This window comes from Schistocerca cancellata, chromosome 8 (genome assembly GCF_023864275.1).
Source record: "Schistocerca cancellata isolate TAMUIC-IGC-003103 chromosome 8, iqSchCanc2.1, whole genome shotgun sequence".
NCBI classification, from domain to species: Eukaryota; Metazoa; Arthropoda; class Insecta; order Orthoptera; family Acrididae; genus Schistocerca; species Schistocerca cancellata.
In genome coordinates this window covers 496,109,701-496,132,701 of record NC_064633.1, presented here as the reverse complement: position 1 = coordinate 496,132,701, position 23,001 = coordinate 496,109,701, and the positions used below count along the sequence as shown (strand labels likewise).

The following is a 23,001-nucleotide window of genomic DNA, read 5'->3' as shown; positions in this document are numbered from 1 at the left end:
TCTATTCCAAAGTTGTGCAGAACTGCAGCAGCCACAATAACATTCTCACACTTGTTTGGTTTAAATCACATTGTTTTAGTGAGAATTTGGAAATGTTTCCTCCAAACACTGAAATCTCACTCTACTACACTTCTGGTAGCAATATGGACTCTGTTGTAGCATTGTTAGGCTTCCGTGTAGGCTTGGAACACAGGCGTCATAGGATGTTCGTAGAGAGCATATCCACCATTTCCAACAAGCAACCCATCATATTGTCCATTTTCAAATTCTGCAGCAACTCTATTATTGTCCCAAATGTGTGCACCATGCGTGGAACCCGGCCAACTGGTTACCACATTCAAAATCTTCATATTGGCATCACAGATGATTTGTGTATCGACGGAAAAGAAATTTTTGCGATTTCTGTATAGTTTTGCTTGTGCTCCAGAAGGACAAAGCATGGGAATATGTACACAGTCTATGGTCCCCATGACATTAGGGAATCCGCCAGTTCGCTAGAATTCCCTTTTGTTTTTTGATGTATTTTCTTGGCTCTGTGGCATGGACACAAACAGTGGTTTTAAGGCAGTTAAATTGTTTGTCACACTGTTAAAAGCTCTTTCAGCAGTAATACAATGAATATTAATGAGATCCCCTGCTACGATTTGATAAGTACCTGCGCGAAAGATTTGCAGTCCACAAAGAAGTTGCAGCTTAGGAGACAAAGCACAGTTCGTGTCAGAATTATGCTGTAGTGCTCCAGCATACCAAGCAGCAACTCAAAAGATTCCTTACAAAACCCAAACCGCTCTTTGAAATCATTGTCGCTGTACATCACAAATGTGTGTCTTCTCTCCATTACACCCCTCATTCTTAGGATGTTCACCTCTTCCTCCATTTCCATATATTCTTCATAGTCCAGGTAATCTATATAATTCGACACTTAAAACATAGAACTCAAAGATCACTTCGTACTCTCTTACTTTACTCCTACTACTGCCTAGGCATAAATTTTGGCCTTTATTTCCTCCTTAAGTTACTAATGTAGTAGTGTACTCTTCAGTGGTGCTCTCCACCGGTAATGGAGTAAATAACTTTAGTGCACAAGTAAATGAAAAATTTACTTCAGGAGTAATTTACTCCTTTAGTTCAGTACTATTGACTGGAAGTAGCCGATTTCCTTCTCCCTTAGTAACTTACTACTCTAGTTTCGCTTACTCCTGGTTGGTGCTTGCCACCCAACTAGTGCATTGGGAAAGCTGATTCCGGTTTCTTCAGCAAACATCAAACATTCAGCTTCTGGGAGGAGAAAATGGTGGCTTTATGGCATCGATACAAATATTTTGTAGGCAACAAGCAAAATAAGTTTTATCATAAGAGCATTTATTTTTAAGTTCGTAGGAAGACCAAAAGAGTTTTTATTCAAACCAAAATATTGGTTTGTTTCAACAAAAACTCTGCAGAGAAAGCTAAAAACTATAATTTTTAAGAGTATGAGTTGCTAGATTCACAAATAAGTTTTGATATATAGTCACCCATTGTGTAATCATCGTATATTCCTTGTACCAGTTTGGTGACTTCTGGACTAAAGATAGAGAATAACTCGTGTCCTTCTTCCATGACGACTGTTCTTGCTTCTTTGATTACATTGTGCTGTCTTAATCATTCAACATTCAGTAAAGTACTATCTATTAGGCTTTGTATTCTATAGGAAGTGTAGGCCTATTGGCTGCATTTTTTTTTTTTTTTTTTTTTTTTTATTTTTTTTTTAGCATAACACAAAATTTTATTGGATATCGCTAGTTGACAACTCATCTTATTTGAAACATGGCACAAAACTTGCAGCTGCGTAGTGCCCAAATGCTCCATAATGTACTAAGGCTAAGGAGCAAATGGCCAATGTGAGGTCTTTTTCTATTGTCCACCACCAGTTGTTATGCCAAGAGATTCTGCATGATAGTTTATCTTTCAGGCATGAAAAACACTGTTCGACAAGGGTTCTATTTATGATGTTAAAGTGTGTGCTTCTAAACCAGTTTACCATGGGAAATTCAAATATGTAAACAAAATATCATTGTCAGGGATACTTGCTATGTAATATGTATACATACATACATGTATATCCACAATTCATGGCAAACACAGGGACATTGTCATTGGGTTATCCCCCACCATACCTATGTCATTAATACCACCTACAATAGTTCATTAACTCAAACGGTTTCAGCTGGTCGCTGCCTCGGCAGTAAACCTTCACTCTTCCCAGAGGCAGGTGCATTGAGTTTACAACAGTGGTGTTAACCTTAAATTGTGTCAGTCTTAACGAGTGGGTGTTTTGGCTGACAAGTAACAGTCTCTGTCATATTTCCGAGCACAGTTGAACTTGTAAGTTCGTGTATTTAAATGGATGTAGCCTGGTGCTGAAGGTAAACTGACTGCTTGTTTTTACATATCTGCGTTTCTCTAGTATTAATGTAGTACAGGTGTATTACTGGAGAGGAATTTTTAAATTTTCGGAAATGCCACATCATTGTGGATGTCAATATAAGTCAAACAACCTCTGCTATATCTGTGGGAAGTTCACCTTTGTCAGAAATAGGAAGAAAATTTTAACAGTAATAAAGAAAGCATATAAACATTACTTTAGAGTAGAGGTAGGAGACAAAGATAAAGAATGGACACCACATTTCTGTTGTGCTACATGTTAGTGCAAACTAATACAGTGGTGGAAAAAGTAAAGAGAATGTGGCGTTGATCACCATGCCGATGGTGTGGAGAGACTACAAGGACCACGTTACTGATTTCTATTTCTGTCTTACAAAAATTCAGTGTTTTACAAACAAAAAATCGAAGAGGCAGATTGTTTAGCCAGCTCTCCTTTCAGCGAGAATGCCAGCGCAGCATTCTGACAGCCTTCCAGTACCTTCAAGAGCTCCAGGTCAAATGTGAAGTGACAGTGAAGTAAGTAGTACTGAAGAAGTCACAGATGATGATCCTTTATATCACTGCACAAGTGAGTCATTGCCACATTTATTAACACAAGCAGATTTAAATGATTTAGTATGTGACCTAGGACTAAGTAAACAAAACGCCTAGCTACTTGGTTCAAGATTACAAGAGTATAATCTACTCCACCAAAGTACTAAATTCACTGTGTGCAGGCACATAAATCATGCCTTTATTTCCTATTTTGCAATTGATGGAGCTCTGACATTTTGCAGTGACGTTGCTGGCCTAATGGAGGTGCTAAACTTCACCAATATTTCAAAGGAGTGGGGAGACTTTTCATAGATCCGTTGAAAACAAGTCTCAAGGGTGTTTTGCTCCACAACGGAAATAAAATACCCTGTGTTCCTGTAGCTTATGCCAGCTTGACCAAAGAGAATTACAAATTCGTACAAAGGATTCTAAATTTATTACAATACAATGAATACAGATTGAAAATATGTGTAGATTTCAAAGTAATTGCTCTGGTACTGGGAATGCAACAAAGCTACAAGAAGTGTGCCTGTTTTCTTTGCAAGTGGGATAGTCGAGACAGAAATTCTCACTACTTGAGAAAGAAATGGCCTAGGCGGAGATGGAAAGTGGGCAAAAAGAATATACAATTCGAAAGTCTGGTAGCTCCTGAAGATATACTACTTCCACTGCTTCACATCTAACTTGGCCTAATGAAACAATTCGTAAAGGCCATGAATCCAATAGGCAGTGGGTTTGCATATCTGGCTACCGGATTCCCCAGTCTTTCAGCTGAAAAAATAAATAAGGTGTATTTATGGGCCCACAAATCAAGGAGCTGAAGAAAGATGCAAATTTTGTAGCACGTTTAACTGACTAAGAAAAGACAGCGTGGGACTGTTTCAGGATGGTGTCGGAAAACTTCCTCGGAAGAAGAAGAGCTGCTAACTACAAAGCAATGGTGAATGACATGATCAAAGCATATCAAGATCTGGGGTACAATATGTCTCTGAAGGTACATATGATGGACTCTCATGTGGGCTACTTCACAGAGACTTTTAGTGACGTATTGGATGAACATGGCAAAAGATTCCATAAAGACATTTCTGCCATAGAAAGGCATTATGAAGGGAAGTGGGTACTTCCTATGTTAGCAGATTATTGCTGGAATATCATTTGAGAGAAGAGAGATTCACAATACAAGAAAAAAAAAGTAATGTACATTACAATACAGGGGCTCATTTTATTGTCAATTTTCTGTAATTTCTTGTGTCAAATAAATGCTACAAAGCGTATACACAAAGATTACTGTGTTATGTATGTTAGATCTCACCCTCCATTAATGTGATGAACTTATGACATCATAGAAATGTGAATTTGTTTATCGAATTTCACCTCATGTTTGCTGCACTATATCAGATACAGGAAAGAGAAATAAAATTGTGATTACTCATGAACGATCCCTGACAAAAAAAAACTGAAAACAGTTTTGAATTCAGCACTTAAAGTACAACTAGGATCACAATCTATTTTTTCAGAAATAGAAAAAAAGTTTTTTGAACAGTGAAATTTATCTCCCTGGTTTTTGTGCTATACCTTATAATTTATCTGATTGTTAAATAATAGTCATACTGATTTCAGTACAAGACCATTTGTTGTCAGTTAAAATAAGAAATAATACATTTAAGAATCAGTTTCTGGTTGTAAAGTACTATTTGCATGTTACAGTATTAAATTTTCATTCCCTTCCCCCTCCCCTGCCCTTCAATTGTAATGATTGCTTATTTGCTATAACCCGCACAAACATTGAAAGCCTCATATGCAGAAATAAGTTCTCAACATTGTTCCAACAATTTGTGTCCTGCCATTCAAAATAGCATGTGTCAGAAATTGTAGTCGCTGCAAAGGTAGAGATTGTAATGAAAAGTATATGAGAAGAAAAGATGGTAGATTTATGAGCAATAAAGACTGAAAATTATGTTTTGTTGACAAGTCTGTTTACACTTCTTAACTTAAGTGCTTGGAAAAGCTACCTGGGTAATTGGATCTTTCCCCATAACTTGGGCAACGACCAGGATGCAGAATCTGTTGATCTGAACAGTACAAATTAACTACTCACTGAAGACTCAGGTCAACATCAAGAAAAAAAATGCTTGCTGCCATAATCAAGTTTTAAAATTTGTCATGCAATATTTCATTTCAGGATTGCAAATCCTTTCGGCTGGGCAATTCGTGCTGCGAGTTTATCTGCCTTGATACACTTGAAACACTCCAGAAGCCTTCAGGAGATTCAAACCATGAGAGCACGACTGACTTGGGCCTCCGGCTGATAGCATATGCCATCACTGTGGTGCTGTTCTTGTCCCTTTTTTTCTTCCTTGTGCACCGATTTAGGCAGCGCAAACTCAGAGGTAAGTGTGTCGGACACACACACACACACACACACACACACACACACACACACACACACACACACAGAAAGAGATAGAGAGAGAGAGAGAGAGCGCGCAACTGTGGAAAGTGATGGCAGTGTTGGCTGCTTGACAGAACTGAACTCTGCATTCAGAATTATGCGTCCTTAACTGTGTGCATAATTTTTATAATAGGTTTTGTGTGTGTGTGTGTGTGTGTGTGTGTGTGTGTGTGTGTGTGGAAAAACTGCTGTGAAACAACTGAAGTGTATAATTCATGGTCAAATTGAGAGATGCTGGCAATTAAATCTTATGGGTAACTACATCCTGGAAGTTCCTGTAATGAGTAATGCGATGTTTGCACTGAGTTTGAAAAATGTTTTGCAATGGTGTTTGCAGCTACTGCGGGCCTCTCAGTGTTTGCAGCATGTTGCGAACATGAAAATAGCCGTCTGTGGCCATGTCCATACAGATCGAAGGAAACATTGTTTCTAGCCTCCTACTACTAAATGCCACTGTATGACCTAAGTGTTTGTTTATATTAAGACTTTATGAATTCTTGTAGTACAATGTGGTATTGTGTTGCCTCTTAGAGAGTGATAAGTTCAGATGTAGGAAAGAAATTTGTGCTGCTGCCAACCCAATACAGATTAACTGTATCAGATACTCTTTGATGCAGAACTGAATTAATATAAGAGAATGAAATAATCATCAATGAGTGTGGACATGGCAGGGGAATCAACTACTACTACAGGTTCTCCTGTCGTATCTTAACACCAGTTGTGGCATTACTGTAGAAGAGGTGGTAGGCATTGATAATTAAGAGGATTTGATTGAATTTATTGATGTATTACACTTATAATACATATACTTATATAGTGAAACATATAATTCCATGTTATTCACACAGTTGAATTGCTGATGTGTAATTCTTAAACCAGAGCTTCACAAATTGCTGGAACTGTTTGATATATAGCCGGCTTTGAAATGTGGAATAAATATGTAAGCTCTGAAATAAATCTCTTATTGTGAAAACTTAAGACTAACAGCAAATCCATGCTTCACAGAATATTATTTTCTGAAACTTATCTTTCTTTGAAATAAATTTCTCTAACCAATTCATTACAATTTTAAAATTGGATGGTGACATCCAAGTGCAGCTACAAAAAGCATCACTTCTTCCACATTCAACGTGTGCAGCACACCATTCACACCAAGTTTGCTGCAGTATGTTTATGCTGAGCATGACGACTGTGCGGTTGTAATCATCTGCTTGTGTTGTCAAGTATTAGTAATGCAGCACCACATATCATTAATTCATCCTCTTCACTGGACACAACATAGTAGTTAATGTGAATGGACAACATAAAATTTTACCAAGTGAGGTGGCGCAGCGGTTAGCACACTGGACTTGCATTCGGCAGGCCGGCGGTTCAATCCCGCATCCGGCCATCCTGAGTTAGGTTTTCCGTGATTTCCCTAAATCGCTCCAGGCAGTGCCGGGATGGTTCCTTTGAAAGGGCATGGCCAACTTCCTTCCCCGTCCTTCCTTAATCCGATGAGACTGATGACCTTGCTGTTTAGTCTCCTCCTCCTCCCCCCCCCCCCCCCCCCCAAACAACCCAACATAAAATTTTGCTGCCTATGTCATTGTTGCGAAGGATGGGATAACATGCAGGGATGTGTGTTGCTAGTGTGGCCGGGGATACAAACAATGAACATGAAATGTGTTGCAACTTTGGTCAGAAGCAGTGTTATGTGATTGGAAAAAATGCTGCAGACATGGGTGGAAACAATGTTGTGACTGGAAACATGTTTTTAAATTCATATAATATGGCTAAATACTCCATCTTTGACAACCAGCATGAACTGTAAACAGTGGTAATTTCTGAAGAAAAGTGACAGTCAGTTTTCTATCATTTTTCAAGGTAGTGCCTTTCAAGGTAGTAGACATTGATGTCTGGAAGAAGTTGTTCATTATCTAACATAACCAGTGTTGCATTGCTCGTTAAAGATCTCATACCACATGAAATTTAGTATCTGGCTGTTCATTCCATATCTCAAAATAATGAATTTAGGATTGTCTACCATCTGTATAATCTTAATAATATAATTTGTAGTGACCCTAAAGATTGCACTGAAAGACAATCTATAATCTTACTATGCTTAAACACCACAGTGAACATAGGTTATGTGATGTGGTTAAAGATATAGTATTACAGTATTTATTCATCTCTCTGTTCCTTGCTGTACTTCCTTGTGTAGAATGTGAAGAGTTTTCGTATATTTGTGTTTGATGATACCAGGATCGTGGCAGAGTCTCTTTACTGCAACAATTGAGTCTTGTTTTGTGCACCTTGTTTCCTCAAAGTTACAGTAATCTGAGTACTACATCAGCACTTACCCTAGTATTCGTTCTTGGTTCTTTTTTCCATTCATATCAAGAGTATTTTGCTTCTTAAAAAATTTTTTAAACAAAAGTATTACAAACCAGGAAGGTAGATGATTTTTCAAATTAGATCGTTTGATGGAAATTTGTGTACCTATTCCGTTTGTACTGACAAACTGCCTATTGGCTTCTGTCTCGGGTTCTTCGGCCGACGTTCATCTAATGATTTTTCTGACGTTTCGCCAGCACGAGTGGCTGGCATTGTCAAAGCTTACCCTCCATTGCCGGCGGTGAACTGGAGCCGAGCTCGCGGGCGCAGACTATATGTACCTGGCACGCCAACGTCCGAGGGCTTCTCCGCGGTCATTTCCGGTGCGGTTTTCCTCTTTCTACCTGCGACGGTCATTCGCTGCAGTACGGGAAGCCAGGATCTGTTTACCTTAAGGCTTCCCTCTTTCTTGTTCAAACTGTTCGCGTGTTTTTGTATTTCTACAGCTTCTCTGAACAAGCGCGTGTGATAGTGGTTCTCTACAGCCAGAACTTCCGTGTCGGCGAATTTTATTACGTGGTCGGTCTCATTCAGTGCGTGCTTTGCCACGGCCGATTTCTCCACCTGCCCCAACCTGCAATGTCGCTGATGCTCTTTGATCCTGGTGTTAATGATAAATGAAAAGCACCAGTTTGCTTTTGTTCTACAATATTTGGTGTTAATGGATCGTCCAGTCATTCCGACATAAACTTTTCCGCATGTGCATGGTATGTGGTATATTCCTGACATTGCAAGTGGGTCTCTTTTTTCCTTCGCCAATCTAAGACACTCTTTGATCTTCCTTGTCGGTTTGAAAATCGTCTTTACGCCATGTTTGTGCAATATACGGCCGATTCTGTCTGTCACTCTGGGAATGTATGGCAGAAAGGCCGTATCCGACATTTCTTTTTCTGGTTCCTTACTTTGCCGAGTGTTTGGCTCTGTTACACTTCTAATATAATTTGTGGAGTACGCATTGCTCCTCAGGACAGTTTTCAGGTGTTGCATTTCTCGTTTGAGGTGTTGCGGCTCATATATTCGTCCTGCTCTCGTTACGACCGTACTAATCGTGCCTCTTTTCTGGCTCGGGTGGTGGTTTGACAGTTTGTGCAGATATCGGTCCGTGTGAGTCGGTTTTTGATACACGCTGTGTCCCAGGTTTTCGCCGTCCCTTGTGACCAGCACATCCAGAAATGGCAGTTTCTTGTCCTTTTCTACTTCCATGGTAAATGTTAGCTTGGCATGGAGGTTGTTCAAGTGTCTTAGGAAGTCACCGATCTGTTCTTCACCATGACTCCACACCACGAAAGTATCATCGACGTACCTGTACCACACCTTAGGTTTGCAAGTCGCCGAGTCCAGCGCCTGTGCTTCGAATTGTTCCGTGAGCTGGAAGGTGTTGCCATGGGTAGTCCTCTCAGTCCAGTGGTGGCCAACTTCTTCATGGAACAATTCGAAGCACAGGCACTGGACTCGGCGACTTGCAAACCTAAGGTGTGGTACAGGTACGTCGATGATACTTTCGTGGTGTGGAGCCACGGTGAAGAACAGATCGGTGACTTCCTAAGACACTTGAACAGCCTCCATGCCAACATAACATTTACCATGGAAGTAGAAAAGGACAAGAAACTGCCATTTCTAGATGTGCTGGTCACAAGGGACGGCGAAAACCTGGGACACAGCGTGTATCAAAAACCGACTCACACGGACCGATATCTGCACAAACTGTCAAACCACCACCCGAGCCAGAAAAGAGGCATGAGTAGTACGCTCGTAACGAGAGCAGGACGAATATGTGAGCCACAACACCTCAAATGAGAAATGAAACACCTGGAAACTGTTCTGAGGAGCATTGGGGTACTCCACAAATTACATTAGAAGTGTAACAGAGCCAAACACTCGGCGAAGTAAGGAACCAGAAAAAGAAATATCGGGTACGGCCTTTCTGCCATACATTCCCAGAGTGACGGACAGAATTGGCCGTATATTGCGCAAACATGGCGTAAAGACTATTTTCAAACCGACAAGGAGGATCAAAGAGTGTCTTAGATCGGCGAAGGAGAAAAGAGACCCACTTGCAATGTCGGGAATATACCGCATACCATGCACATGCGGAGAAGTTTATGTTGGAATGACTGGACGATCCATTAACACCAGGATCAAAGAGCATCAGTGACTTTGCAGGTTAGGGCAGGTGGAGAAATCGGCCGTGGCAAAGCACGCACTGAATGAGACCGACCACGTAATAAAATTCGCCGACACGGAAGTTCTATAACACGCGCTTGTTCAGAGAAGCTGTAGAAATCCAAAAACACGCGAACAGTTTGAACAAGAAAGAGGGAAGCCTTAAGGTAAACGGATCCTGGCTTCCTTTACTGCAGCGAACGACCGTCGCAGGTAGCAAGAGGAGAACCGCACCGGAAATGACCTCTGAGAAGCCCTTGGACATTGGCGCGCCAGGTACATATAGTCTGCGCCCGCGAGCTCGGCTCCAGTTCACCATCGGCAATGGAGGGTGAAGCTTTGACAATGCCAGCCACTCGTGCTGGCGAAACGTCAGAAAAATCATTAGATGAACGTCGGCCGAAGAACCCGAGACAGAAGCCAATAGGCAGTTTGTCAACAAGTGGCCACGAAAGCCTCAACAATTTTGTATCCGTTTGTACTCTTTCAGTGGTCTTTCTTTACTTCCAGTTTTTCTACCTCTCGTCTACCACAGCTACATTTCCATTGCTTCTAGATGTTTGGCACCCAGTAGAGAACAAACAACTGCTTTGTGTGATATCTATTTCATTCTAATTCAGTTGCACAGTTATCAGCTGAGAGGTCATAGAATACTTATTAATATGTCCAGAACGTATTAACAGAGAAATTGATGATGATGATGATGATGATGATGATGATGATGATAACAGCATAATAAACATGTAGTGTAAGAATGTAGTCCATTTAGTAAATATTAGTGACCTGTTCCCACTTTGCGTGGTTAGCACTAAGTACGGCCAGCCTACTTGTCTGGCATAGCGGTAATTTTGTTTACGGGTCCCTGCGTAGTGATAGTGTTACGATTAAAGTTCAGAGAATGATGTTGGGTAACTCTTTCAACTTAAACAATTTATGCAGTGTAGTCTAGCAAAGTTCTCAGTGGGTACAAATGCTATCTGTTCCTTATTTGATTGGTGTTTGGAGACACATCTTGTGACAATGACAGGAGCTGCAAACTACCATGCCACTCAGTCTGCCTGACTGCAACACCATTTTGGCACAAGCGATGGCTGCTTGCTGGCTGCCTGACTACACGCCAGTAAGGCATGGTCTCTTTGACCACAACAGAGTTTGGTGCAAGCTGATCACTTGCTCACTGCCTGACTCAGGCGACGGCTGGCATGCACTGCGTTACCTGTGTACTTCGTACTATTTCTGCATTTCCCTTCACACCCATCAAATGTTAACTCTATACCAAAAGTTCTGCTCATAGCAGCTTAATCTCTGATACATCCTGCATTGCAGGTCATTTAGGGGGTCAATGTGGAAGCTCACACTGGGCTCCCAGAAGCAGTGGCTTGGGCTGACCTGGCAGTGCTGTCAGGCTGTGTACATTTTTTTTTTTTTTTTTGTGTGAATCAGTCTATCTATATAAGAAAATCAAATCAAAATCACTACTGTAGTGTCTGAGATTGGCCCGAACATACAAAAATTGTCATGGGGGATGGGACTTTAATTTATATATGTGTAGAAGAAGATAGATAGATTAATAAAGGCTAAGGAAAGTGGCAGATATTGCCATGGCCTATAAGTAGGATCCTTCCAAGCTTTCACCTGGAATAATGTGGGAAAACCATGGAGGACCCAAAATGAGGGTTGTTGGATTAGGTAAAAAACCTTGTCTTCTCTTCACGTGAATAATTTTCAATTATTTCAGTGGCGTAATTACCATAACACACACAGAAATTCATTTCATGCAAAGCAGTAGTGTATGCTTATCCATTTGTTTCAGAGAATAGCATTTCCAGAACTAATTAGAAGGTTATGAAGCACTCCTGTAGGGAGTAGTAGACTGAAATGAGAAAATTGTACAACTTGGCTTTGAGAGCCTGCAGTTCAGTTTCCCACTGACAGCCTTCAATATTTGTGGGATACTAATGCTTTTATAAGAGGTCATGTTATCCACCAAAAATTTAATAACCTTTTGTATATGTAACCGAGTGAGGTGTCACACTGATTAGCACATTGGACTCATGTTTGGGAGGAGGACAGTTCAAATTTGTCTCCAGCCATCCAGATTTAGGTTTTTCTTAATTTCTCTAAATCACTCCATGCAAATCCTGGGATGGCTTCTTTGATAGGGCATAGATGGTATCTTTCTCCATTCTTAAAAAGCATTCCGAGCTTTTGCTCCATTTCTAATGACCTTGTTGTCAACAGGACGTTAAACACTAATCTTTCTTCATTCTTTCATTCATATATTAATGGGTGGACCTACAAGATAAGCCGGTTATGAGTTTCTCAACTGTCCTCCATTTATGTCACAGGAAATCAGCTTTGGATTCTGCTTTCACGTTCACCGACGCGCGCGCGCGCGCGCGTTTGTGTGTGTGTGTGTGTGTGTGTGTGTGTGTGTGTTTCATTTATTTGAATCCATGCATAAACACTCCTTGTCTTTTGTAGATGTGCATCACGGTAAATGTTGCTCTAGTTCCTTCGCTTTCATTCCAGTCTTGCCCTGCAGAGTTATTTCCTCACATTTACATAATTTTGTGATAGTTGACTATTTGATTGTTTACTTTATACATTAATTTTAGAGTTACATGTGGCAGTTAACTGTCAATTTAATAAGAAGTGCATGTGGTCTGCACAGTGGAAAAGGAAAGCTACATGTTTCTCTCTGATTCAGGATTTAACAGTACACTTTCCAGAAATGAATAACTTTCCATGAAGTGAAATGTTAATTGTTAAAATATATGAAACATTTGCCCTTGTTACCACTTTACAGTTTACTTAATTACGGTATTTATTTTTTGTATTTGCACTGATTTGATTCAGGGATTTTTGCTGTTTCAGGACGACAGAATAGACAGCTGAGTGAAGATGAACGCAGCTTAGGCAGTATTGGATATATTGCAGGAAGCCTTGCTTATTTGCCAGGCAGTGTAGGCAGTTACCTTGGATCAGCGGCAGCAGCAGATCCCCATCATCACCACCACCACCATTTGGAATTTCGATATGGAAATGAAGAAAATGGTGCTCATTATCCACTGTGGAAACCACCTGGGTCTTCCTCAAGTAATGGTGCTGGTTATTTTCCTCGTGGTGAAGCACCGCCACCTTATGAAGAGGCAGTTGCTGCAGCTAGGGCAGAGGCTGCCCTTGCAGTTGCTGTTGCAGCTGGAAGCTTGGGGACCACTACTGTCGGAGCCGGTACTGAACATTCACTCTTGTGTAGCCGATTTGCTATGTATTTTGACCTGCCCTTGTTCTTTCTAAGACTTATCTCATTCATTCATTTCTAGACAAATTTCCTTGTATGACTGTTATCATTATACATACATAACTTCACTATTCGTAGCTGAGGTACATTACAGTATTGGGGAGAAAAAGAGAAACAGGCTAAACATAAGACCTTCATTATACAGACATATACACTGTTTGTGCTGTAGTTTTCAGTGCGAAGATTAGTTTGATGCACCTCTTCATGCTACTCCATCCTGTGCAAGCCTCTTCAGCTCCGAATAATGCTACAGCTTACATCCATTTGAACCTGCTCACAGTATTCATTTCTTGGTCTCCCTTTACAGTCTGCTTTCTGTACAAACTGTAAATATAATTTTGCTCCATGTATTGTATCCCTCCTACCCTCAGAATTTCAGTGTGTTCTTGTCAACATTGTCCAAATCTTTCTGTAAACTTACAAATGCTATAAACATAGATTTGCCTTTCTTTAACCTCTCATCTAAGATAAATTGCAGGGTCACCATGAAGCCTGTCTCATATATCTTGTACACCAGGTGGAATACTTTTTATAAATTTTGAATTACAAATCTAAGGTAAAAGAAACAGAATTAACCTGATTAACACAACACAAATGAAATACAAAATTGCTTTAGTAATGTACCTTGGGTTTTGTGTTACAAGGTGGTATTAGCAAACAAGGCATATTTGTTTGCTTACATGTTTTCACCATCCTCTTTGGCTGCTTTGTTAAGATGTATTTTAAGACTTCCTTTACATCTGCGCTGTTCTTTGCATCTTTTATTTTCTTCGCAGTTTATCATAGAGATTGATTCTTTAGTAAAATACAACAGTTAGTGGTTTAATTTTATTCTTTCTAGCCAGGTATAATCAACCATTGTATCTGGTTTTCTTTATAAAAATTGTAGTTTGGAACATGTATTCACTTAGAACTGTCAAAATACCTCACTTCTTAAAAAGTTCAATGCATTTGGCTTGTTTGCCACTTTTGGTCATTATTCTGATGACCTTTTTTTTTTCGAAATTTGAATATGTTTTTCATATTCTGCGCATTTTCACCCCAGGGAGGGGGGAGGGGGGCGCAGGTGTGAATTGCACGCGAGTCACATGTATGCGCGTGCGGGGGAGACTTAATTGCTGATCCGCCTAATACCTCAAAATTTTGTGCCTTACATACTTTCTGTTGTCCCAATATGTACTTTAATTCTTGTGACATTAGGTTTTTTATGTATATAGAACTTTCTGTAATTAGTTTTTTTTAATTAAGAATTACTGTCTTGTTTATTGACCACTAACTTTTCAGCAATTTCTGAAATGTTTCGTACTTACTGTTTACTCAGAGCAAAGCATGTATTTATGAAAAGAGGAAGAGCTGCCATTGCTTTGATTTCTCATTTCAATCACAGTATTCCTGTTATAGTATTTCAGAGACTGGTATACTATCTGATTGTTATTCACAAATGTCAGTACTCAGATAGCAAGTACTGGGTGATTATTATTAAAGTGCACTACTCACAGAGGTGTAGTTCGGGCTGTAATTATCATATGGCAGCGAAACGTGATAGATATTCCAAAGCATTAATGCGGAACCAATTAGCGCTGGAAAAAAATTAGTTCAAATTGTGGGCTCCAGGTGCATATCTGGTAGTGTGAATGTAAGAAAGATGTATAGAAATGTTTTTATATGTAATGGATTAGGAGTGTGATATGGGCAGAAAAGGTCAAACAAGTGAGAAAGGCATAAAGTTGATTTTATTATTAACAGATGCGTACACAATTTGTTCAGTATGAGCACTGGAGACATCAGCGTGGCATCTGGTGGCCAAAACTGGAGATAATTTGTTCCACTGTAAATTAGTTCCACATTAACACACCAGCATGTCTACTAAGTTTTGCTGCCATACGATAATTACAGCCCACACTGGACTTCTGTGAATAGCCGCACTTTAATTATAACAACTCTGTGTAGTATGCAGCATTAAGGAATGTTGGAAATATTCTAGTGTATTGCAGCTAACAGTTATTATGGCTTGGTTGGAAGTTCTTCAGTAACCCCTCCTCCGCCCATGTCCCTTTTTATTTTAGACAGAACTGTTTTTATTTCATGTGTGAAATTTTGTGTTTAGTTAGAGAGTTGTACATGAAGTAGGGCTGGACAAGAATGGAAACAGTCAAAAGTTCTGGATAACTTGTGTGCTTGGTTGTCAGATGACATGTTAAAACATTTAAAATATATAAATATGTTCATTCAAAGGAATTGGATTCAAACTCTCGTCCAGAACTTTTGATTTAGACTAACCTGGTTCCTGGTTTCCCAAACCCATTTTAAAGGAAATCTGATGACTGTTCCCTTGGAGAGAGTTTCACCAGTTCCTGTTATTATTTTCACTGAACTTTGTGCCTTCCTCTCTATTGTCTTGGAGCCTAATAGAACAGTGTACTCTAATCTTCTTTACTTTTTCTTACCCAATTCTCAAAAAATCTCATTTTATGCCTCCACTATTTTTCTGTCTTTAGTCAGTTGCTGTAACCACGTTTCTAAAAGCCACTCATTCTTTATCTTTCATAAATTCTGTCACTGTGGCTTGACAGAGTGGGTGAGTATCACACTGTGAACCCAAAGGCTTTGGCGATAAATTCTCAGTTGGTCAGAGGATTTTTCCTGTCACTTACTGCTTCTGTAATACTTACCTATATTTTGTATAAGCAAAAAATACTGAGTTCAAATTAGACTGTTAATTCCATTATAACTGGATGAATAAGGCAGTTTAAAGGTCAGAGGAAGGGAAGGGCATACCACCTCTAACAGTGCCATACCTAGTAGAACATTGTTGTGAGAAGGAAGTCTTTCACAACGGCACTTATGTGTAAAACTTTCTCGGTTTTTGTGCCAATTTTTAATATGGCGTTAGTGTTCTGCACAGCGGTCGGAAATGGTACAAATTGTCTGACCTATGTAATTGCTTGCACACTCACAGGGGATATTATAAACACCAGGGACCCTGAGGCCAAGACTGTCCTTAACAGAGTGCGTCATCTCCTTAATCATTATCACATCATCATCGGCTAAACAAGCAAAGAAATTTGAGTGTCTTGAAGCTCTGCAGAGATCGAAGTCATCATATGAAACAGCATGCACTGTCGTCAACCTATTGGACAAGAACCTGGACAAAGGAGCCATCTTGGCCCTTCATAAAGGTTTGAATTTTGCTCGTACAACGCATTCTGTACCCATCTTGGATCTTATCAGTGGAGTAGAACAAGTGGTGCGGCACCTTGCCTAGGACGATCCCGATGAAGTGAGTCTTATTACCAGTCACTCTTTGGCCTCTGCTAAGCCTCCCAGATCTGATATCAGTAGAGAGGAGAGGTAGCAGCTCTGCTTACTTTGGAAAGATGAAGCTCTTGTCGTATTACCAGCTGACAAAAGAATTGCCTCCCTGATGTTCTTAATACTACCTAATATCATAGAAAAATGACATTACTGTTGGAGGACAGTACGTACAAATGTCTTAAAAGGGACCAAACTTCGACATACAGCAGAAAAACCATGGAGCTACTGAAGAATTCCGGTCTGCCAGATGATGTTACGAAAAATCTCTGAGTCCGAGCTCCTAGACCTCCCAGGTTGTACGGACTACCGAAGATCAACAAGGATAATGTTCCCTTGAGACCTATTGTCAGTGCAGTTGATTCTTCTACCTACAAGCTGGCCAGATACCTTACAAAGTTGATGACTCCTATAGTCGGCTGGTTGTGAACATCACATCAAAAACTCCCAGGTGTTCATTGAGAAAATCAAACAGATAAGAGATGGTCCAAATGACATTTTAGTCAGCCTGGACATGGTATCACTGTTCACAAAAGTTCCTGTGGAGGACACTTTGAAAATGCTGGCGGATCTTTTTCCTCCTGAAACTATAAAGTTGTTCCGGCATGTGATGATGACCACCTGTCTCTTGTATTGTAATAAATTTTATTAAATGTCTGACGGTATGGCGATAGGCTTTCCGTTGTCTCCATCACTGGCTAACTTCTTTATGGAGAATTTTGAGGAACATGCATTAAATTTGGCTCCCCTCCATCCATCCTTATTTTATCGTTTTTTTGACAATACATTTATGGTCTGGCCACATGGTGCAGAAGCTCTCAAACAATTCATGGAACATCATGCATCCAAACATCTGGTTCACTGTCTACATGGGGAAGGAAGAAAGGCTGCCATTCTTAGACGTTTTAGTACAACGACAGGCAGACGGGCGTCTCAGCCACTTTGTATATTGTAAGCTGACGCATACTGATTTATACCTTAATGCACAGAGTTTCCATCATCCTGCTCAGAAGAGATCCATTTTGAACATGTTGGTATATAGAGCAAAAACTGTTCCTGATGAGGACTGCTTGAAGTCCGAAATTAACCATCTGACGTATGTCTACCAAAAGAATGGCTATGGTGCACAGAATATAAGGGCAGCATTCTCAAAAAGGAAAAGTGAAAATACTGCACTCTCACACCATTGCGGTTCTTCCTTTTTGTGGCACTATATCCATCAAAATAGGAAGAGTCCTGGGTAGATGGGGTAAAGGCCGATTTTTTGTCCTTCTAAGAAAATTAAGGAGATGATGAGCTCTGTTAAGGACCGTCTCGGCCTTGGGGTCCTTGGAATTTATAATATCCCCTGTGAGTGTGGAAGCAATTATATAGGTCAGACCATTTGTACCATTTCCGACTGCTGTATGCAACACCAATGCCATACTAAAAATAGAGAACTGGAGAAATCGGCAATTATGGAGCACAGCCTCAAATATAAACATAAAATACTGTTCGATGAAACAAAAATTCTGTCCCATGCCTCCACATACTGGGACTCTGTTATGAAGGAGGCTGTGGAAATAAGAATGAGCGAGAACAACTTCAACTGTGGTAGCGGATGGAAGTGAAATGAACGTTTGGCGTCATTGGCCGGGAGGCCCCTTACGGGGCAGGTCCGGCCGCCTTGGTGCTGGTCTCATTACATTTGACGCCACATTGTGTGACCTGTGCACCGGATGGGAATGAAATGATGATGAAGACAACACAACACCCAGTCCCCGAGCAGAGAAAATCCCCGACCCAGCCGGGAATTGAACCTGGGCCCCTTAGGAGGGCAGTCTGTCACGCTGACCAGTCAGCTATTGGGGCAGACTGTGATAGCGGATACTATCTGAGTAGTGCATGGAAACAAGCGCTCAATGCAGAGAAGCGGTAGAGACATTCCTTCAAAGGTTTAGATTCCAGCAGAAGCAGTGGCACCACCAGTGCACACATTGACGCTGTCTGCGACAGCAGAACGTAATCGCTGACCAGTCACAAGCCGACCAATCAGAAGCTGCCCACGGGCTATAAAATGGCACCACAGCAGCAGTGAGGACAGTCAGCTTGAGATTTTATCCCAAATTGACATGGCAAGAAAACTGAGAATGTTTTACGGCACATTGTTGTGTTCAAAGCAACCTTTGTGTTGAAGAGAGTTTTAATTTAGATTACAGGTTGAAGGATTCCACATCTGTGATGTGGAATGAATGAAGTTATTCGTTAACATAGAGAAGTTGCTGTCAGAAACAGATTTTGTACTCTTTCATACTAAAAAACAAAATTGTGTGACATTGTAACTGAGAGAACCTGAGGGGTTGATTCAGCTGCATTTTTTCCAAGCACAGAAGCATCTTTCCTTTGGGAATTAGTGTTGTGCAATAAATGTATTTAGTTTTGATTAGATGGGCTGGAATAGACATGGGTAAAATAGTTGGAAAGTCTCTGCTTTGAAAAGAGATGTTAGTAGAAACAAGAACTGAACAGAGTTTTTGAAAGTCAAGGTTCACCACTTTTTTAGACATTTACAAGAATAGTAATTACTGCAGTTTGAAATGGTGAATGTAAAAATTAATCAAAGATCGTATTGGGAGTATCAAATTGTGTGATCACCAAACACGTGATTAAATATTGTTGGCATTGCCATGTAATGGGGAGAATGTATAGAAATTTTGATGTGATGATAAAAGCGTTCATACTAACTTTAGCACAGCTATTGCATTCTTTTTTCCCAGCAGTTTCTCTGCAGGAATTTTATATACAGCAAAGTGGATCATTTGCTCTTGCTGTAATTGTGTTCGTATTAACTGTTTATTTCCTTTTTGGGTCATAATTATAAAACTTTCTTACAAAATATTCTTTGCAAATTCAGGAGCTGTTACGAGTGGACTCGGTACAGGCCATCGAACAATACCCATCAACTTGGCCACCAGTGGCAGCTTCCGCATCGAAACAGCACCTGTGCCGGCAGTTCCTGTGACTGAGGCTGGTATATCCAGACCTGCAGCTGAGGCACCACCTGCTGCTCCAACAGCAGCACCACGGCGTCAGCGTCCTTCATCCTCTGTAGCGGGAAATACAGAAATGACTGGTGCCCAGTCTGTTCATGCACGTTTGGTCGAACAAGGTTCTAGCCAGCCGATGCCATCCAGCCGCTCAGAAGACATAATACGCTCAGATGTCTTCTATGAGGATGTGTTAGTGGGACCACCATCAGCTCTTGCGTCAGTTGAGAGTTTCAATCCGAGGAACAGTGTTGCTGCAGCAGTTCCGGTCTCATCATTACAAGTCCTCCCTCCACCTCCCGAGGAGAGACCCACTTCTCCTGAAACACGTCCACGACTTGATGATGTTGGCAAGGGTCCGTCACTAGACAGCAGTAACACGGCTTGTAGCTGCTCTTTCCAGGTAAGTTAATTATAATGTGGTAGTTGTCACCTCAGCACACCTCTGTAGCAGTACAGAAGAGTAGCAATCTGTGTTGCAGTAATATAACAGGCATGTAACTGGAAGTTGGTTAGATCCTTGGCTGCTCTTTTTTTCTGTCTAAATGTTCCAAGATTACTGATTTGCTTCATTTCAGAAGAAATTACAAGAAATGAATAAAGGTGGTAATGAATGACAATGGATGTTATAAATTTTCAGGAAACACAATAAATGCATCTAATGGAAAGTCCAGGGTGAAACAACAATATGAATATTAGGACAGATAGCTACTCATTATAGAGAAGGTGTAGAACAGGAGACAGTGCATTTAATAGGAGAGGGGTCAGGCATCTGGATCCATCCCATCAACACCAGCCTTTCTGAACTGTATAGGTGGAAAGTCTCCCTGCGGTACCGTATTTACTCGAATCTAAGCCGCACTCGAATCTAAGCCGCACCTGAAAAATGAGACTCGAAATAAAGAGAAAAAAAATTTCCTGAATCTTTCCTTAGTCCTTTCCCTTTCTCTGCTCTCAACTTCTCTCCCTCACCTCTCCTCCACTCTCGTCTTCACAGGATAGCTCTCCTTACTTCAAGCAAGATTGCTACCCCTCGGGGTTTGTGACTCTTTTGAGAGTATGTACAACTTGAGCACAGGGCCCCAAGGTATTGCAGCACCTACTTAGTTTCCTGTGCTGTAATTTCTCATTTCTGAATACACTTATTTCTTTTACCTTCTTTCTCATGATGGCGGTCTTGGATGATGACCCAGCTGTTACATATGTTTCACTGTCCTTTCCTGGGATATTCATTCATTTACGTCACCTTTTGGCCGAAGTAATTTTTGATCCCTTTCTGGGCTTGACCTTAGTTTTCCATATTTTGCAGTAGTGTGGACCAGCTGGGAAAGAACATATTAAATAGCTTCTACTACATGCAGTGTTACAGATCATCTGTGCATGATACTTGCGTAGGCTCTTACGTTCAATCTATCATATGGCATTATGAAACCTTTTGGTTGAGACCTTTGACAACACAGGGATCCCACTGCTGATTCCTGTGCTGCTAGAAAGATAGCCTTTGCTGTGGCTGGGTGCGACTCGTGGGGTGACTCCATGATAGGAGTAGGTGGTTTCAGGGCAGACATTTCACACATGAAACATATCATATTACATCAAAACAATGGTTGGTCTGATCAGACTGTCTCATCAGACAGGTATAGAAATTTGATTGCAGACAGTTAGAATTCTACTGCTTTCCCTACAGTGGATGCACAATGGGAAGAGGGACAAGCCAGATTTCCAGAAGAAAAACAATTTATTCAATTCTAAGCGTGTACTTGAACTGAACTGATGGGGATGCTTAGTGTGATAAAACCATTCCTTTTTGCAGAACATATTGAAGATGAATTTGGAGAAGTTGAGTCATTGGGAAAAATGTGCAGTCAATCACTGTTGATTACAGCCTCCTCCAATGCACAACCTACAGTCCCTCAGGCATTTGAATGTCTTAGTTACATACCAGTGACCATTACTCACATAACACTTTGAATATGGTCCAAGAAATCACCTTCCACGCAGAACTGATGATATGTAGGAGCTTTTATCATAGCCTTTGAAGGGAATGTCCTCCTGGAAAAAGTTAAGTCATGGTATGTGCAGGTGTGGCATGAAAGTCGTGTCATCCTGCTGCACGGCTTACCGAAAATGCAGCAACTGCGGACAATCACTCCACGAAGGTAGTCCTTGTGAAAACCACCTGGTGTGTCAATAGTTGCATGGAACACCATCCCTCACATTCACCAATTTTTCAAGGCTTCAAAAGAAGAAAAGAAAATACAGTTATATAAATCTATTAACTGCATGTATATATAAAGACAAAGATGCTGTAACTACCAAACAAAAAGCGTGGAATGTGCCTGTGTCCTGTTGATATGATAAGTCATGCAGAAGTTATAGCTACCAGTCCCACTACCACAGTTTTTCGTTACTAGTTCTCACACTGCGCTACTCTCTTGTGGTTCCAGTGTCATCATCTTCAGGAACCATTCCTGCACCCAGCCAGAGTGGCAACTTCCTGCTCATATGACTGCCAATGACAGGTCTGCCGTTTGGGACCACTCCCTCTGGAAATCCACAGATCAGTGGCTGAAGGAACCACTGTCTGAGGGTCATTTGTCTTCGCTTTGTGATACAAATGTAATAGCCATGTTAAATTTAGTATGAAGCCTTTTATGAAACTTTGCAATGGCATTGACGTTCTCTTCTTTCATAGCCACCTTCTGAATGCATAAGAAACAGATTGAAGATGACTACCTCTCCTTCATCCCTCGGCCTGCTGAATTATGTATGAACTTTCCACTGGCTGGGAATTGCTTCAGACTCTTGTCTTGTCTCATGATATGGCCCCGGGCCCTGATTACATTCACAATCAGATGATACGATATCTGAGCATTACTCAGTGGCTCAATCTCCTCAGTGTCTTCAGGTATATTTGGCTTGACAGTGTCTTCCCTTCACAATAGTGAGATAGTATCATCATTCCAGTCCTTAAGGCAGGCCAAATCCCAGTATCCATTGACAGGAAGCATCTGATTAGCTCAAAAGAAGAGTGAAGTGATCCACAAAAGTACCATCCAGTATCCTTGACAAAGTTTTTTTGTAGAATTGTAGAACATATTATGAGCTCAATTATAATTGAAGTATCTTGAACACAATGATCTTCTCCACGTGGACCAGCTTGGATTCAGAAAACATCGATCATATGAAACTCAACTTGAACTTTTCTCACATGACATACTGAAAGCTTTGGATTAAAGCATTCAGTATTTGACTCAGTACCACACCTATGCTTATTATCAAAAGTACAATCATATGGGGGTATCAGTTGAGATATGTGACTGGATTGAGAATTTCTTGATAGGAAGGGTGCAACATCTTATCTCGGATGGAAAATCATTGTCAGATAGAGAAATAACTAAGGCTGTGCC

The 23,001-nt window shown here is 40.6% G+C and overlaps 1 protein-coding gene across 1 annotated transcript in view; it reads left to right on the top strand.

The window, feature by feature from the left end:
* The window catches only part of LOC126095185 (uncharacterized), a 70,381-nt gene that overhangs the window by 5,851 nt on the left and 41,529 nt on the right, over positions 1–23,001 (top strand). The window contains exons 3-5 of the mRNA XM_049909918.1: positions 5,141–5,348; positions 12,827–13,183; positions 19,459–19,994. Coding sequence (XP_049765875.1) covers positions 5,141–5,348; positions 12,827–13,183; positions 19,459–19,994 — 1,101 coding nt within the window. The remainder of the gene's footprint in view (positions 1–5,140; positions 5,349–12,826; positions 13,184–19,458; positions 19,995–23,001) is intronic.